General features: G+C 38.1%; 2 protein-coding genes and 1 long non-coding RNA gene across 7 annotated transcripts; all 3 read left to right on the top strand.

Moving 5' to 3' along the window:
• Window positions 1-8,286: 8,286 nt before the first annotated feature.
• LOC114162448 (pentatricopeptide repeat-containing protein At3g16610) lies at window positions 8,287-11,984 on the top strand. 5 transcript variants are annotated; one of them, XR_003599200.1, is made up of 4 exons: window positions 8,287-8,461; window positions 11,244-11,409; window positions 11,506-11,663; window positions 11,757-11,984. XR_003599200.1 is itself a non-coding variant. In XM_028046346.1 (4 exons), exon 2 carries the CDS (start codon window positions 8,673-8,675, stop codon window positions 11,010-11,012), a length of 2,340 nt encoding a protein of 779 aa, XP_027902147.1. In that variant the 5' UTR covers window positions 8,287-8,461; window positions 8,595-8,672; the 3' UTR covers window positions 11,013-11,409; window positions 11,506-11,663; window positions 11,757-11,984. The 5 variants fall into 5 exon arrangements, 3 of the variants coding, with proteins under 3 accessions (XP_027902147.1, XP_027902149.1, XP_027902146.1); XR_003599201.1 differs by having other exon boundaries at window positions 11,041-11,409; XM_028046346.1 differs by having other exon boundaries at window positions 8,595-11,409.
• A 1,133-nt stretch (window positions 11,985-13,117) lies between these two features.
• LOC114195989 lies at window positions 13,118-15,291 on the top strand. The gene is made up of 3 exons (XR_003606607.1): window positions 13,118-13,322; window positions 13,431-13,514; window positions 14,959-15,291. It is a non-coding gene; the product is annotated as an uncharacterized LOC114195989 (long non-coding RNA).
• A 1,038-nt stretch (window positions 15,292-16,329) lies between these two features.
• LOC114163590 lies at window positions 16,330-17,034 on the top strand. Its single transcript, XM_028047896.1, has 2 exons — window positions 16,330-16,650; window positions 16,825-17,034. Exons 1-2 carry the CDS (start codon window positions 16,330-16,332, stop codon window positions 17,032-17,034), a joined length of 531 nt encoding a protein of 176 aa, XP_027903697.1.
• The last annotated feature ends 1,762 nt before the right edge of the window (window positions 17,035-18,796 follow it).

Raw genomic sequence — 18,796 nt, 5'->3', positions numbered from 1 at the left:
ATTATTAACGAAATATTGCCTATAATTACTAGAATCATATTTTCTGTCACATAAAGATCGTGATCAAATCATAACATATTATTCATATAATTGATCCTAATTATTACTAGAAATATTTTCTTCTGACTATTAAAATCGTACCCTTCTCTAAAAAATCATTATTATCGGGAACATTTACTTCTAATAAAAATAATACCTTCCTAGACTGACAACGCAAAGAGACACATCACATAAGTGTAAATACAAGATATTTATTCAAATTATTATAAAAAATATTGCTCCTAATATTATATCCTTCTCTAAAAACAAAATTATGAAACGTCCTTTTCTGACATGTCATGTGAAGAGTGTAAATAGCCAACAATGGGGGGTGAAAATATGTACAAAACATTTGGACTCATGAAAAGCATGTGATAATTAAAAATAAATTAGATTCTCCCTTCTCTTGGTTTTTGCTTCTTTTTCTTTTTTTTTCCATGGTAGAATTAAAGTTAAAAAAAATCTACCATCAATCAAAACATATTTTTTATTTTATTTATTATTATTATTATTATTTTATATATTATTTATTATTATTATTTTTTTAACAAAACAAATGCATTTACCCGGACAAAATTGGGGGTTGACACAAACAAACAAAGAGATATAAGTTGGAGTAAGGAGTTGTAGCAATAAGGTAAGGATGGAGTCAGATTAACTTCTTATTTTATTCTTAATAAACTTATTTATACTTATATTAATTAAATTCTTTAGGTACACATTGGTCTTGCTTATATTTCAGTTACGCATTGGTCCTCCTTATATATTTTTGTCAACACCCAATTTCGTCCGGGTAAGAAATAAATTTTCTATACAAATAAATAAGAGAAGGGAAAAATAAAAAAAAGTGAACATTGATTTGAGTATAGATATATTCTTACTTTTACTTTCATCTCATTTAAACTTGAATTTAATTTCATCTTGTCTTATTTTATTTATTTAATCTTGTTTCCCTTATTTCGCTTATTTTATTTTATTTTATTTTTTTATTTTATTTAATTTTGATTTTGATTTTGGTTTTAATTTTAATAACATTTTGTTCACTTTTTTATTCCGTTTTATTCTTTTTCCGAAAGATATGTGAAAATGAAAAATAACAAAAATGAAAACGAAAGTTGAAAAAGGGAAAATAGAGAAAATAAGAGTCAACTGTCCTCTGCTGACCATTCCCTCTCCATGCAAAGAAAAACGTTCATTTTCATCAATCTCTGTGCCTTAGCACACAAAGAGAAATGTTGGGTATCTGTGTGCACCACTGTGATACCCACGACAGTCATGGCAGCAGAGAGCAGGTGTAGCCACATTGATAGGGGGGCTGGGAGGCATCTTGGCTTGTGCTTTCGGTCATCTCAGAATGTTTGTGCAAAGTATGATGAAAGGGGAAACTGGCATGGTAATATCAAGGGAGGAAAGCCATTTGAAAAGGAGGAGACTCCCTGGAGAAAGAGGACGATTTCACAATATCACAAGCAAGGAGAGGAACGCAACAAAAAAAGGGAAAGTTGGAGGAGATCAGATTGAGGAGAACAAAAAGCAAACCACAGTGAGAGGAGGAACACGAGTGAAGAAGCATCAAGAGGTAAGTAACATTGCCGTGAATATGAACTGGAATGTGTGTGACTGGTTAAATATGCGAATATGATGTTCTGTTGTACTGTGTTCTTTTATGTTGTGTTCTTTTGTTTCACGCGCATCTGCATGTAAAAAGCCGTTGTGATGTTGTGATCTCCATTTACAATGTGCCTATGCCATCTAAATAAAAACAACAAAACAAAAAAAATCAGAATCCAATCACAGCGACTAACACCAAATATCGCGTAATACATTCAGTCCTTCTTCACCATGTCCGCCTGTACTTACATAAACATGACCAGCTTTATCTTCTAAAGCACCACAGTCACTTCCCAACCGAACTTCATAGCCACATATTACCTCCATTTATCCTGTAGTCTCCATTCCCCAAAGTCAGCCAACAACACACGAGCTTCCATCACCCCTATATTCCCGACCACCATTTGTCCATTCACCAATTCCCCCACTGTTACATACTCCACACTCATATTCCACCTCATATTCCACCTGAAAAGAAAAAAAACACACTTGAAAATACAAAGTCCAGACACTGCAATCATCATCACGCAATCTCCCACCATCTGCTAATTTTTGTTCTTTCTCATCTTCATCTTATACCCGCATAAAAAGCCAAAATAACAGAGAACCCAAACCCCAATTCCAATGCCAAACATTCAAGTCTCACCTTCCCCAGTCACACGCATTCAACCAAAACAGAGAAGTTAGAAGCAGAAAACCGAGAGGAGAGAAACCCTCGCCGGCGGCCTCGCCGCCGGCGATTCGGACTTCGAACGGACTGAGCGGCAGCGGTTTCAGTCGCGGTTGGGGGCACGACAGCGAGGCTCGCGGTGTGGGTTCCAGACTTAGCGTGGTTCATGTGAGAAGAAGAATGAGAGACGCAGCGGAGGCCAGCGACGCTTCTGGTAGCGATTGGCGCCGTCGCCGGTGGCTCCGACGGACCGAGAAGCTTGCGAGGTCGAGACGTTGGAGCTGGAAGAAGTGGTCTGTCTCGCGAGAAGAAACAGCGAGTTTGTCGTCCGCGTCGGTGGCGGTCTCGGTCAAGAACATCGCAGTGGCGCCGGCAATGACCTCTGGTTGAGCGGCGGCGAGCTCCAGAAGTGCAGCTAGGCGGAGGTTCGACGGATGCGGCGGCTGCTCGCGAGAAGGGGAGGAGGTGCCCTGGGTGTCGAGAGAGAGAGGAGGCTTGCCTCTTGTTTCAGGAGCTGCTAGGTTTAGGTTAATCACATTCGATCAAGTCTCAGCCCACTCCACTCCTTGCACCCCCAATTTTGACACTTTCACCCTCCTGTGTATTAAAACGGGTCTGCGTGGTTTTTCTCGCGCACCCCAACATTAACTACACACCCGCGAGTTTTCTTGGGTTGGCCAACCTTTGTTTCTTGTGCACCCGCACAATTACTAATCTCGCACCCCTGCACATACTTTTTACTCCTATTTTAGACTTTACTCGCTACACCCCATCTTTCAATACACACACCTCTTTAACTTTATGCACATCCCATTAATCACTCATGTATCTCCATATTTTATTTTCCATCTTTCATCCTTCTTAATTAATTTGTTTTTTTTTTTATTTATTTATTTACTTTTTCATTATTATTATTGATTTTCGTTTTTTTTATTATTTCTAAACAAAAACAAATATTTGAAAATTATTACAAAAATTACAAAAAATAGAATAAATCCAAAAAAATGAAAAAATATTCTCTTCCACTTTATTGTGTCTGTCCGGTCGCTCGCACCGCGTGACACTCATTTTCAAAAATACCAAAATAGTTTTCTTTCCCTTTTAGTCTCTGTCCGACCGTCCGCGTCGTGTGACACGTATTTTCAAGTAATTCAAAAAATACAAAAAAATATAAAATTTTCAAAATATAAAAACATCAACATTTTCAAACAAAAATCTTTTTAAGAACTACGTGATCCTTGATTCTCCACCGTGAGATACGTAGGAGCAAGGCCAGTCCTTGTCAGGTTCACCTCCCAACAAATCAAATCTTTTTCTCAACTAAGTTTTCCAAATATCTTTTAAAGAACTACGTAACCCTGATTTCTCATCATGAATGAGAATACGTAGGACCAAGGTCAATCCTTGTCGGGCCCAAAAACTTTAAAAAATATTTTTGTTTCTTTTTAGCATTTTTGTCTTATTATTTTTGGGGAAATTAATATTTTGAAAACCACATCAACTTTGCATTTTTAATTAAAGGTACCGCCCTCGGGCGGGCGCGGTAGGGTGCTAACGCCTTCCCTACGCGTAACCGACTCCCGGATCCAAAATCTGGTTTTTCGTAGACTTGTTTTATTTTTATGGTTTTCCATAGTTTCCCAGAATAACTATGGTGGCGACTCCAAATCTCTTTTTCAAACCCGTTTTCTTTTTTTGGTTCGTCGTCCGATCGCGATTCCGGTTGCGACAATTTTATTTACTTATTCTTTAGTTACACATTGGTCCTACTTATTTGTGTCATTTAATTTATCTCCAATTACTTATTGGTCCTACTTTTTTTTTCATTAAATGTATCTTTAGTTCCACAGTAGTCTTGCTCTCTTTTTTTTGTTTAATTTATGTCCAATTACACACTAGTCTTGCTTATATTTTTTCTTTCCATTTTATTTATCTTCGATTAGAAAGTAGTCTGCCATTTTCTTCATTTAATTTATCTTTAGTTACACATTGGTCCTCCTTTTAATTTTTATTTTTATTATGTCAAGTTACACACTGAACCTCCATTTTTATTTTATTTAATTCATCTTCAGTTATACATTGATCATAATTTTTTTCATTTAATTTATCTTCAGTTATACACTGATCATACTTTTTTTCATTTAATTTATCTCTATTGGTTCTCCTTTTTTAATTTTTTGAAATTTATGTCCAGTTAGACATTAGTCCTGCTCCTTAATAATCAATTGTGTGCTGGTCTTATTTAGTTACAAAACCTATGTCATACCAAATAAATGCACTAATTTATAAATACCAATTCTTTCTATGAATTGTCTTATTTCATCAGTGATTAAAGTCTTTCTTCCTGTATTATGTAGTCTTTCATATCAATTTCATGTGTTTTCCCACAATTAATTCAGTATGTGTCATTGTTCACTATGATGGTGCAATCAATGAAAAATCCATTGAAGGATTTATGTTTTCTTCTCCAAGACCAAAAATAATGGCATTGAAAAAATGTATCTCCCTACAATGGATGAAAAAACCCATCCTTAGAAAACTCCGTAGGGATCCCCAAGAAAAGGTGGCCACTATCCACTTCTACTACCCAATCAGACTCAGTAGTGGGTTAAATCATCACACTGCAATTGAGATTAACGATGATGACGATGTTCAGTCATTCTTCGGGATTTGTGAATCCGTTGAACTCTAAATTAGACCTGAGTTGTATGTAACATTTGATACATTTCATTCTTCATCCACACAACCATAACCGACAGAATCATCCTATCTTAGACCTGAATGCACCAACCCAACCAGACTTTGATGATTGGGAAAACAACATGCAGACATACACCCAATTACTAAATCGTCCATACATCATCCTTGATGAAGACCAAAACCAATAACTCCCATTACAACCAACAAAAGATCACACAGAAGATAGCATTCCAAACAAAGTATTTGATCCTTATAGTGAGGATGAAGACAAAATCCCTGACAATGATGAAGAGTATGAAAGGGACAAAACAAACGAACAAGTCTAAAACATTGAACCTCATCAACTTCACTCACCTATCAACCACCAAAACACTTTGTAAACTTCCCAATTGAACCAACTGTATAAGACCAAGAATTTGGTCACACCTTGGAGCCTAAAACATCAATTTATCATATGGATACACTATTTATTGGTTAAAGGTTCAATACAAAGGAAGAAGTGAAATATGCCATAAATCGTATCCATATTCAAAACCATTGTACATACAATGTTCAATTCTCAAATCAATCAAGGTTTATGGTGCAATGTGTCCATGTTGATTTTGACTAGAGGTGTAGAGCAATTCTATACACTAAGGATCAACGATGGGAAATTATGAAGTTGGAAGATGTCCACACTTGTGTTTCTCCCATGCTCTAACAAGATCATAACAAGTTTGGGGTATCGAATAATTGGACAAAGCATTCATGAAATCATTCAAGCTGACCCTTCCACCCTAGTCTCCACCATAACTGGTTAGATAAAGTCCACCTTGGGGTACATAGTTACTTACAAGAAGGCATGGAACAAAAAACAACTAGTCATATAAAAGGTTTAGGGAAATTGGTAAGAATCATACAAAAATTATTATGCCTTTTAAGCACAATGCATGTTTATGTTCCTGGGTTTATTTGGAAAATCAATACCCAATCAACATATGAAGGAAACAATTGGACGAGGACCATTTCATCTTTAAGAAGGTGTTATGGACCTTTAAACTATGCATTGATGACTTCAAATTTTGCAAGCCAACTATTCAGGTTGATGGCACTTTCTTATATGGCAAATATAGGGCACATTTTTTGTCGTAGTTGCACGAGACGGACCAACAAGATGTTACCAATTGCATTTTCCATAATAGAGGGTGAGATTGTTGTTGCATGGTTCTTTTTCTTGCGCAACCTACGAAGGTACATTACTTTGCAATATGACCTTTGTCTCATTTCCGATTACCACGAATCAATCAAAAGTGCATAATTTAGAGAAGGTAGCAGTTGGATCAACAATAACTCTTTGCATGTCTACTGTATTTGTCGTATTACACAAAACTTCATGTAGAGATTTAAGAATGTAGCAATAAAAAAATATGTTGTCAACATGGGTAATTGTCTTCTCCAGTTCTCTTATGCAATTAATTTGTAATTTGTAGTTTATTTACATTATATTATTTTACTAACTAAATCTTCAACAAATAATTACAACATATGGAATGATAGAATTGCGCTTTGTTTTACTACTATAACATAATTAGAGAGGACAATCCTTAGGCAACACAATGTATGAACGACATCTTTAGAGATAAGTAGACTCTTGCATGGGACAATGGGTGACAATGGGGACATATGACTACGAATCTCGTTGAGTCCATCAACTAATTATTGAAGAAGACGAGAAACCTCCCAATCTCTTCTATGGTTATGGCAACATACACCCATTGCAATAAATTCTTCACCGATAAGGGTAGACAAGTCACAACCATGATAATTGTTGGCCATGTATTCTTTGAAGTTCCACCAAAGGCAATGGAAGGTGCACAATCTAACGCAAACACTTATACAGTGCTTTCTTTTAAGATGAGGAGCACAAGATTTTTTATATAAGAAACACAAAATCCAAGAGACATACGACCACCAGGAAGATTTGCAATCCACTTAGATGAATTATGGTGTGACTATGGAAAATTCAAAAAACTACACCTACCATGCTCACATGTGCTTGTTGCATGGAAATATGCACATCACAATTTTGAAAAATACATCACACTTGTGCATAGATTGGACCAAGTCTCTCAAGTATACGAAGGCCTATTTGTTGAATTTAAAAATGAAGATTATTGACCTCCATACACTGGTTGAAAATTACACCCAATTCCATAAATGAAAAGAATATTTAAGGGAAGACCTAAGTCAAGTAGGATGAGAACAAAGATCGATTTAAGGGAACAACACGGTCAATCCAAAAAATGTTCATATGTCAAACACCAAGACATACCAAAAGAACATGTCCAAACATTGCTGGGACATCCACTTCTCATCGTTAATTATTATTTCATTTAGCAAAATGTATTCCATGTACCACTATTTAATGTATTTAATGCATGCATGCTATTTTTTTATTCATCTTCAACTTATACTTTATATTTTTTGTCTAAAATAACTTTTTTAACAAATTTTTATACTTTATTTTTTTAAAAATTCTATTAAAAATTTCTATATTTTTCTAAATTTAAAATATCTATAAAAATTAATATATTTACTATATATATATATATATATATATATATATATATATATCTATTTTATTTTTCTTTACTTTTTGTAAATATTTTGTTTTATAAATATATCTAAATATTTTACATATTCATATACCATAATTTTAACTTTACATTATTATTTTCTTTTATTTTATTTTTCTAACTCATTACACCGAAAATTTTATTACATAAATTATTTTAATCAAATAAATATATATATTTTTCAAATTTAATTTTACATAAAATAACCATCATTATTATCATTATTTTCTCATTATCATGATTACCGTGTATATTTAAATTATCTTATTTAGTGTGTTCTTCAAATTATATACTCTTACTTATTTATAAAACTTATCTTTTTAATTTGAAATTCACAGCACACTAACAAAATTTTAAATTTATAATAACCTATTTTTAATAAAAGATTTTAAAATTTTAATAAAAAATAGTTTTTAAAAATTATTTAATTTTTTAAAATTAAAAAAAAAATAAAAAATATTCTACCGAGGCAAGACAAAAGCAAGACAAATAAAAATCACACCTTTACTTTCGTTTGCCAGAAAAACAAATTTTTCGTGGAGAGTAAAATGGTCTATACGGTAAATGGATAAATAATGTTTATGAAGTATATTGGAGTTAATAAAATAAAAAATGTTTTACTATGGTCAAAAATTCGTTGCCATTCCAAAACTCTCCTTTCAAATTCAAACTCTCTTGCTCTCTCACAGCAGCTCCTACCCGCTGCACTGCCATTAGGGAGGACGATTTTTATTTTGATTTTGTGGTCGTCAATTTCTACCATTTTGTGTTCATCCTAGACCCACAAGCCGAAGTCGCCAAACAAAAGTCTTTCTTGGAATTGCAGGTTCGCTTTCATTTTTTTGCTGTTACTGTTTTGAATTGATTCTGGTTTTCTCAACAAAGTTGGATATAGGAAATATTGCTGTTATTAAAAGAGTGGAGGGGTGAACGTTCTATATGATTCTTATTTGAAATAGTGGTGTCAACATAGCGGTACTCAAAGAAATATAAGGATACGATCTTTGTTCTGAAAAGAGAACGCAAAAGAGATAAAGATGCGAAGATATTTGAAACGTAGGCAAGCTTTGATCGCAAACCCCAAATACCAACTTCGCTCGCCTCACACTCAAAATAACACCCATTCTCAACACATCAACAACCACCCTCCTACTCTTCACAACCTTGTTCGTCTCTACGCGGCACGTAATCAAATCCAACTTGCTCGTCACGTGTTTGACCAAATTCCGAACCCAAATGTTGTTTTGTGGAACATGATGATCCGAGCTTATGCTTGGACTGGCCCTTTTCATCAATCCATTCATCTGTACCATCGGATGCTGCAACTAGGTGTTAGACCCAACAACTTCACCTTCCCTTTTCTTCTCAAAGCCTGTTCAGCTCTCCAAGCAATTGAACTTGGGAGACAAATACATGACCATGTCCTCACACTTGGCCTACAGGCCGATCTCTACGTTTCTACTGCCTTGCTTGACATGTATGCCAAATGTGGCAATTTTTTTGAAGCACGCACAATATTTGACAGTATGTCCCATAGGGATATTGTCTCATGGAATGCAATCATTGCTGGCTTTTCATTTCATGCTTTTCACGATCAAACAATTCACTTAGTTGTCCAAATGCAGCTAGCCGGAATAACACCTAATTCTTCCACTATTGTATCTCTTTTACCCACAATTGGACAAGCTAATGCCTTATGCCAGGGGAAGGCTATTCACGCTTACTCTGTAAGAAAGATCTTCAGTCATGATGTGGTTGTTGCAACTGGGCTTTTGGATATGTATGCTAAGTGCCACCACTTATCTTATGCCCAGAAGATCTTCAATGCCCTGAACCAAAAGAACGAGATATGCTGGAGTGCTATGATTGGGGGATATGTCATTTGTGACTCCATGAGAGATGCTTTGGCCCTTTATGATGACATGGTATATATGCATGGCTTGAATCCTACGCCTGTCATTCTTGCAAGCACACTTCGAGCATGTGCAAAACTCACTGATCTGAATAAGGGGAAAAACTTGCATTGTTACATGATTAAATCAGGGATAAATTCAGACACAACAGTGGGAAACTCGCTGATATCAATGTACGCCAAATGTGGAATCATGGATGATGCACTCGGATTTCTTGATGAAATGGTCATAAAAGACTCGGTTTCTTATAGTGCTATCATTTCAGGATGTGTGCAAAATGGCTATGCAGAAAAAGCTGTACTTATTTTTCGCCAGATGCAGCTATCTGGGACCGACCCAGATTCCGCGACCATGATAGGTTTGCTTCCAGCTTGTTCACATTTGGCCGCTGTACAACATGGGATCTGTTGCCATGGATACTCAGTCGTTAGAGGCTTCACTGCAAATACCTCCATTTGTAATGCCATCATTGACATGTATGCAAAGTGTGGAAGGATTCATATCAGTCGGCAAGTTTTTGATAGAATGAAAAAGAGGGATATTGTTTCGTGGAATACAATGATAATTGGTTATGGCATTCATGGGCTATACATAGAAGCATTTTCATTGTTTCACGAATTACTGGCATCAAGCATGAAGCCGGATGATGTGACCCTTATTGCTGTTTTATCTGCATGTAGCCATTCAGGACTTGTGACGGAAGGGAAATATTGGTTTAACAGCATGAGCCAAGATCTCAACATCTCACCAAGGATGGCACATTATATATGCATGGTTGACCTCCTGGCCCGAGCAGGAAATCTGGATGAAGCGTACTCCTTTATTCAAAAGATGCCGTTTGAGCCCGATGTTCGTGTATGGAGTGCATTGCTCTCTGCATGTAGGACCCGCAATAATGTTGAAATGGGTGAACAGGTGTCAAAGAAGATACAAATGCTGGGACCTGAGGGTACTGGGAATTTTGTTCTTATGTCTAACATCTATAGTTCTGTGGGCAGATGGGACGATGCAGCACATATTCGAAACATACAGAAGCATCAAGGTTACAAGAAAAGCCCAGGATGCAGTTGGATTGAGATCTCCGGGGTAATCCATGGATTTATTGGGGGTGATCGATCTCATCCACAGTCAGTATCCATAAATAACAAGTTACAAGAACTGTTGGTGCAGATGAAAAGAATGGGATATCAGGCAGATTCTGGTTTTGTTTTCCATGATGTAGAAGAAGAGGAGAAGGAACAGATTCTCCTTTATCATAGTGAAAAAATAGCCATTGCGTTTGGAATTCTTAGTACCAGTCCCAGGAACCCCATTCTAGTTACAAAAAATTTGCGTATATGTGTTGACTGCCATAATGCAGTAAAATTTATGACTCTTATAACAGAGAGGAGGATAACAGTAAGAGATGCAAGTCGATTTCATCATTTTGAGAATGGAATCTGCAATTGTCGGGATTTCTGGTGAAAGAATAATAAATTTCTATTTCTTTCAGAAAATGGTGAATGAGGGGTACGGTTAACCATTGGTTCTGCATCAATTTTTCGAGAAGTGTTCAAGATAGCGTTGCCCGTCGCTTTTGCTATGAACTTACTCGGATGTGCTATATATATGGCATTGTTTGTATATATTTCCTTTAATCAAATTGTTTCGCATGCAGCGTTTTGATTATTTAACTCATTTGTTTCATGTGATAAGGCATTTAATCCGGAGTCAGTCGACCCACCAGTTAGTGCTCGCCCTGATCAGGTGGAGAAAGTTCTAAAAACCTGTTATCAATATCATGATGCAAATAATAAGTTTCAGGGAAGGGAGCTTGATTTGCTCATTGTTATTTTGCCTGACAATAATGAATTTCTTTATGGTTGGTGAATTGACCATTATCTTTCTAACTTATTTTTCTGTTCTACCAGTCAGACTAGTGAAAATATCTTAATTATGTATTGATTTTTTTGTTTAGGTGACCTCAAACGTATATGTGAGACAGATCTTGGACTAGTTTCACAATGTCTGTAAAATGAGGAAGCAGTACCTTGCAAATGTGGCATTGAGAATTAATGTCAAAGTTGGAGGGAGAAACACTGTACTTGTTGATGCACTTTCACGCCGCATCCCCTGGTATGTTTTTTAGTTCACTATTTGATGACATACTTTTTAAAGGAACTTGTTTAGCTATATTAAATAATTATAATGCCTCAAAAAACATTGCAGGCACAGTTGTCAAGTCCAAAATCTGCCATCCAACAGAGTTTGACTTTTATCTTTGTAGTCATGCTGGAATACAGGTGTGATCTGCTACACTTTGTGCGCAAAACTTATAATTATATGTTAAACTACATCCTCAATGATGTAAACCATGTGCTACACAGGGTACAAGCCGTCCTGCTCACTAACACGTGTTGTGGGATGAAATCCCTATAAAAATAAATTTTTGTACTATATATATTTCAATTTTTATTTTTGTACTTTCTATAAATATTTTTTTTTATAAATAAATCTAAATGTTTTACAGATTCATATACCTCATTTTTAACTTTACATTAATTTTCTTTTTAAATAATTTCACCTACAATTATATTATTATTTATTTATTTTTCTAGCTAATTCCACATAAAGTTTTATTACATACATTATTTTAATCAAATAAATATACACATCTCAAATTTAATTTTACATAAAACAATAATCATTTTAATATATTATTCTCATAATTTTCCTATTATCATAATTACCATATATATTTAAAAATTATCTTATTTAATATTTTTATTTTAAATTTTTACTCCTTATTTATAAAAATCAAATTGAATATATCTTTTTAGTTTCAAATTCACCTCACAATAACAAATTTAAATTTATAATAAACTACTTTTAATAAACAAAAAATTTTAAAATAAACAAAAAAGTTTAAAATTTTAATAACCAAAATGGTTTTTAATTTTTTTTAACTTTTTAAAATTCGAAAAAAAAATGCATTGAATTCGTCTCCCAAACAACCTAATTCTAGTAGAGGTTATGAAAAAATAATGAAAAACCTCGTTACATTTTCGTTTGCCAGAGAAACGAATTTGCACCGTGTATAGTAAAACGGTCTATTTCACTAAATAATGTTTCAACAGGTCTATTCAATTTAATAAATTAAAAAAGTGGTCCAGTTAAAAAAAATAAATAAAATCGTTGTGTTTTCAGCATTACAGGGCTTCCTGCTTTCCGAGCAAGATTTTACACGGCCCGACCTAGCTTATATTCAGGTCCATCCGTTAACTTTACAAAACAAACTCTCTTTCATCATTTGATATTGTATAGCGGTTTTAGGAAGCGCGACCGACCATTCTGCTTCTCATGCTCAATGTTCTATCATGATTGTTAAGAGGCCAAAGTTCACACAATAAATCAAACTCCTCCTTACTTCTTAATTATTCTTCTAATATCATATTCTTTCTTTCGCTCTATTTCTTTATCCTATTTTCTATATTTTTCATTACTCTAAACTTATATCAACAACATATCTTTTCTTATTTTTTTTAAATATGTTTTTGGTTCCTTAATGGTAAAGTCTAGTTTTATTTTCTGCCCTAATGTTTAAGGGTTGACCTTAATCTGTTGGGCTTAAGGACTGGCCCATAGGGTGCTAAGGCCCCTAAAGATGTTAGGATTTCCCTTTCAGCCTCATTCTTGCAAAACAGAACCTAAAAATCTGCCCCTCTTGCTTTTCAGAACGCTCTGCTAGGGTTAGCCGTCAACTTCCCCAAGCGAACTCAAGCTCTTCCTCTCCATGTAAGTTGCTTTTGAACTCATAGTGGTCTTCCTCTAGCTTTATTTTCGGCATTTCCTTGAGGCTCATCTCAATGACCCGTTCTGCTTTGTCCCACTGTTTCCTTCCAGCTACTTATCTTTGTTCCTAAAGCTGCTGCGTTCTTTTGTTCGGTGCCGAGGTCGCGTCGGGATAGTCTACTAGCTTATTTCCAGGTAAGGGAAGTTAGGGTTTTTGCTAAATTTGTGATTTTTTGTGATTGCTGGATGATATTGCATGATTTGATTGGATGACATGCTACTGTGAATTTATGAGATGTTATTGCGTTGGTTTGGTGGTATTGTTGGACTGTTGCACGAGAGAACAGTGGTGGGCACTAGTTTTCTCACCCAAGTGAGCATCTCTCGCCTAGGCGAGATCAACAGAGGCTCGCCCAAGTTACTTTACGCGCGTAGTCGCTCAGGCGACCTACCCTGTTTTGAGCGAGTGTGCGCCTCGCTCAGGTGAGAGGGGTCTCGCCTAAGCGAGATCCCGCTTAAGTTTACTGTTCCCCTTTTTGAGCCCTCGCCTAGGCGAAGGGGGCTCGCCTAAGTGAGACTCTCTCGCCTGAGCGAGACCCTTCAGCCTGAGCGAGGAGCTGGGTGAGAGCAGTGTGATGTTTGATCGTTTCCTTGAATCTTGAATGGTTAATACTTGTTTGAATTTAAGTATTGTGTTAAAAGCATGAGACAAATGATTATGCATGAGTAATGTGATTCATGATTTGTGAATGATGGGTTTGGTATGAACTTAGCATGTGATTTTAATGAGATGGTTGGTATTAAAGTGGCCTGGTAATGAGATGAGTTGGAATTCTATATTCATGGATGGAGTATGATGAATTGGTATGGGTTGATTTGGAACATGAAAGATATTGGTTATAAAGGTTGATATAATGTATATATATATATATATGTATATATATGTATATATATATGTATATATATATATATATGTATATATATGTATATATATGTATATATGTGTATATATGTATATGTGTGTGTGTGTGCATGACAGGTCTTTCTTGATTGATTGAACATGATTGGTCGATGGTCAGTGCATAAATCCTTGAGATCTCTAGGTGAGATTTCAGGGTCGTGCTTCAGTGGTCGGGACGTAATTCCATGGCCCCTGTTAGTGGGTGTCCATGGTGGTGCCCCATCTATATAATTTGGTAAGGATTCAAGGTAAGGATTGTATCCTGACACTCTAAGGAGTCAGTTAGTCTCACTTAGAGCGGACTGACTCTTGTGGTGAGAGTAGCAGAGGCCTGAAACTCATTAAGGGCTAACTTTGTGTGTGAGAGATTGATTCATTGTAACACTTGTAACACATAGCTCAGAGGTGATCAGCTCGGGGGTGAGCAGAGGTATCCACCACAAGTGCAAGCATCCGTTGAATCCGACCAGATTATATGTATCCGGATGAGTCGAGTCTTAGTGTATTGGTTTGAAAGTCATAAAATGCTTGGGTGTTGTATGTATAGTTGACTGTGAAAGTGTATCTGATTGCAGGATGAAATTATTTTGTGCTCTAACTTACCCTATTGTTTGTTATTGTATGTTTTGTGGTGTGGTCTTTTCTTTTGCAATGATCATAAACTTGTTATGTGAGTAGAGGTGAGAACTCCCCGAAATCATCAAGGTGATGGAGGTTCCGTTGCATATACCGCTTGGACTAGATCTATATCTTTATGGGCTTTCTAGTTGTCTTTTAATTTAATTTTGGTTATTGTTGAATGTTGTAACTGATTTTTGTTTTGGCATCGTGGTTTGCCTAGGATATTGTAGGGGTTGTGTTTAAGACCCCAGGACTGTGCTGTTGTACTATCTGTGTGTGACGCTTCCTTTAATTACGTTTATTAATTAAATGGGACATTACATTTATGGTATCAGAGTGGTCATTCCTTAGGTCTGTGGACTTGGATGACGCAGCAAAGCACGACGATGATGCGGCAATACGAAGCATCCATGCAGCGACAAGCAGCGTTGCTTGAGCAACAACAGCTGGTGATGCAGTAGATGGAGGCTGCTTGGGTAGCTGTCGAGGATGCTCACCGACAGCATATGGAAGCCCTCCTTCAGCTGGAGGAGGACAGGGCGACTGCTCCAACCTTTGGTCCTGAGCCACGACCTACAGTTAGGGAGTGGAGTATGGAGGACTTTTTGAAACACCACCCGACGAAGTTTAATGGGAAGACTAGCCCTGATGCAGCAGACCAGTGGCTAAAGGATTTGGAGCGCATCTTTGATGCAAAGATGTGCCCCGCAGAGAATAGGTTGACCTTCACAGTATATATGCTTACCGGGGAGGCCGAGCATTGGTGGACCAGCATAAAGTTCATCATGGAGGAGAGAGGCGAGCCTACGACTTGGGAGGCCTTCTAGGGGAAGTTCCTCTCCGAATACTTCCCAGACAGGGTGAGGTATGCTAAGGAGGTGAAGTTCCTCCAGCTGACACAGGGGAACAAGACGGTGGCAGATTATGCTGAGAATTTTAAGCACCTCAGTCGCTTCTATACCCTGTCACTTGATGAGGAGTGAAGGTGTCAAAAATTTGAGAATGGCCTCAATCGCTTGGATGCCGCTTGATGGTAGCCTCCCTGTCCATCAAGGACTTTGCTGCACTGGTAGTGAAGGCCAGAGTGATGGAAAAGATGAAAAATGAAGTGGAGGGTCAGCGGCCACAGAAGATTGGAGGACCATCTAGGTCCAAGCCCAGACATGAGGAGCGGAGGAGACCATATGATAGGCCCCACCATTAGTCCCAAGGGTCTAGGAGCTTCTCTCCCCAACAAGGCCAAGTGTAGTGTTATATATGTGGAGGTCCCCATCTGAGGAGCGCCTGCCCACGCATGGAGGGTTATCGCAGGTGCAACAACTGTGGCAAGGAGGGCCACTTTGGGAAAGACTGTCCCACTTCGCTAGGGCAGTGACACGCCCTCTAGTATAGACTCCCGTGCAGAACTAGCAGAGGCACAGAGGCAACATGCCTCAAGCGACGTGCAGAGTCTATTGCATGACAGGAGTAGAGGCTGCAGGCTCAAGTAATCTTGTTATGGGTCGATGCATGATTGTTGGTAAATCTTTGTGTGTGTTGTATGATTTTGGAGCGACACACTCCTTTGTGTCAATTGCTTGTGTGGAACGTCTGGGTCTGCCGGTGCGCGAGCTACAGTGTGAGCTTGTGGTATCTACTACAACGTATGGTTTGGTCAGGATGTCGTCCTTATGTGCTAAGTGTCCGGTGGAGGTAGAAGGACGCAGGTACAAGGTGAATCTAATCTGTTTACCTCTACAAGAGTTGGAGGTAATCTTAGGGATGGATTGGCTCTCTGTCAATCGCATTCTTATAGATTGTCGGGAGAAAAGATTGTTGTTTCTCGACTTAGAAGAGCCTAAGTTGGTATCTCCTTAGGGAATGGTGAAGGAGATTCAGAGTGGCGCGCAATGCTTCATAATCTTTGCTCGTATGGAGGTATAGGAGAAGGAAGGGACGTCAGTTATACCGGTGGTGCACAAGTTTGTGGATGTGTTCCCGGATGAGGTGTCGGGGTTGCCTCCCAACAGAAAGGTGGAGTTCTCTATTGATCTAGTACCAGGAACAGGTCCGATATCGATGACCCCATACCACATGGCTCCAGCAGAGTTGGTAGAACTCAAGAAACAAATAGAAGAGTTGTTGGGGAAGTAGTTTATCCGGCCCAACACTTCACCTTGGGGAGCGCAAGTGTTGTTGGTAAAGAAGAAGGATGAGAGTTCACGCCTGTGTGTGGACTGTAGGCAACTGAATAAGATGACGACCAAGAACAAGTATCCCCTTCCGAGAATTGATGATTTGATGGATCAGCTGCATGGGTCGTCGGTATTCTCGAAGATTGATTTGCGATCGGGATATCATCAGATCCTAGTGAAGGCGGACGATGTGCAGAAAACGGCCTTCAGGTCCCGGTATGGACACTATGAGTATGTGGTTATGCCTTTTGGTGTGACCATTGCTCCGACGGTGTTCATGGACTACATGAACATGATCTTCCGACCCTTCTTGGATAAGTTTGTCGTAGTCTTCATAGACGACATCCTTATCTATTCCAAGACTCAGGAGGAGCATGCAGAACACCTGAGGTTGGTGCTTGGTGTTCTGAGGGAGAAGCAGTTGTATGTCAAGTTGTCCAAGTTTGAATTCTGGATGAATAAGGTACAGTTCTTGGGGCACGTGATATCCACTTAGGGGATAGCAGTGGATCCAGCGAAAATTGATGCGGTGATTAAGTGGGAGAGTCCCAAATCTGCAACTGAGATCAAGAGCTTTGTGGGGCTAGCTAGCTACTATAGGAGATTCATAGAGGGATTCTCCAAGATAGTGGCACCTTTGACACAACTCACTCGGAAAGATCAACCCTTCACTTGGACGGACAAGTGTGAGGAGAGTTTTCAAGAGCTTAAGCGGAGGTTGACGAGTGCTCCAATCCTAGTGATCCTTGATGTTGGAAAACCCTTTGAAGTTTATTGTGATGCCTCTCATCTAGGGTTGGGCTGTGTGTTGATGTAGGAGAAGAAGGCAGTGGCCTACGCTTCGAGGCAACTAAAGGTGCATGAGAGAAACTACCCCACTCATAACCTGGAGTTGGCCGCTATTGTGTTTGCCTTGAAGATCTGGAGGCACTACCTCTACGGTGCTCAATTCTGTGTGTTCAGCGATCACAAGAGTCTTAAGTATTTGTTTGATCAGAAGGAGCTGAACATGAGGTAGAGAAGATTGATAGAATTTCTGAGGGACTATGACTTCAAACTCCTATATCATCTGGGGAAGGCAAACGTAGTAGCAGATGCCTTGAGTAGGAAGACTGTACATACTGCTCACCTTATGATCAAGGAGGTGGAACTACTAGAGCAGTTCCGAGATATGAAGTTACAGGTGGAGTTAGGGTTTGAGTTCATTAGATGTAGTACCCTGACTATATCTAGTGACTTCTTGAGCTCGGTTAGGGAGAGACAGTTGTTGGATGCCAGTCTGAACAGAGTTAGAGAATAACTTGGGTCAGATGAGGCTAGAGACTTTGCTTTGTGTGATGATGGCATACTGAGGTTGCAGGGCAGGGTGTGCGTGCCTGATGATGCTGAGGTGAAAAAGCTAATTCTGGAGGAAGGAAGGTTGACTAAGATGTACCAGGATCTTAAGGAGACCTTCTGGTGGCATGGAATGAAGAGGGATGTTGCTCAATTTGTATCGACCTGTTTGACATGTCAGAAGGCGAAGGTTGAGCATCAGAGACCCAATGGGATTCTACAGCCCGTGGAAATGGGACAACATCTCGATGGACTTTGTGACCCATTTGCCACGAACTTTTAGAGGGCATGACACCATTTGGGTGATAGTGGATCGATTGACCAAGAGTGCTTATTTCTTGGCGATGAACTTGAGGATGTCCATGGCAAAGTTGGCCTAACTGTAC

The sequence above is a fragment of the Vigna unguiculata genome, chromosome 9 (genome assembly GCF_004118075.2).
Source record: "Vigna unguiculata cultivar IT97K-499-35 chromosome 9, ASM411807v1, whole genome shotgun sequence".
Lineage (NCBI taxonomy): Eukaryota > Viridiplantae > Streptophyta > Magnoliopsida > Fabales > Fabaceae > Vigna > Vigna unguiculata.
Note: the sequence above shows the minus strand (reverse complement) of the source record. Positions and strands in the feature narration are given on the sequence as shown.

Excerpts from the sequence above, each read along its gene's own strand:
- LOC114163590 (XM_028047896.1), top strand. The coding sequence starts at position 16,330 with ATGCCTCAAGCGACGTGCAGAGTCTATTGCATGACAGGAGTAGAGGCT. Across the intron at positions 16,651-16,824 it reads TACCTCTACAAGAGTTGGAG|GAGAAGGAAGGGACGTCAGT; the intron begins GTAATCTTAGGG and ends ATGGAGGTATAG.
- LOC114162448 (XM_028046346.1), top strand. The coding sequence starts at position 8,673 with ATGCGAAGATATTTGAAACGTAGGCAAGCTTTGATCGCAAACCCCAAA.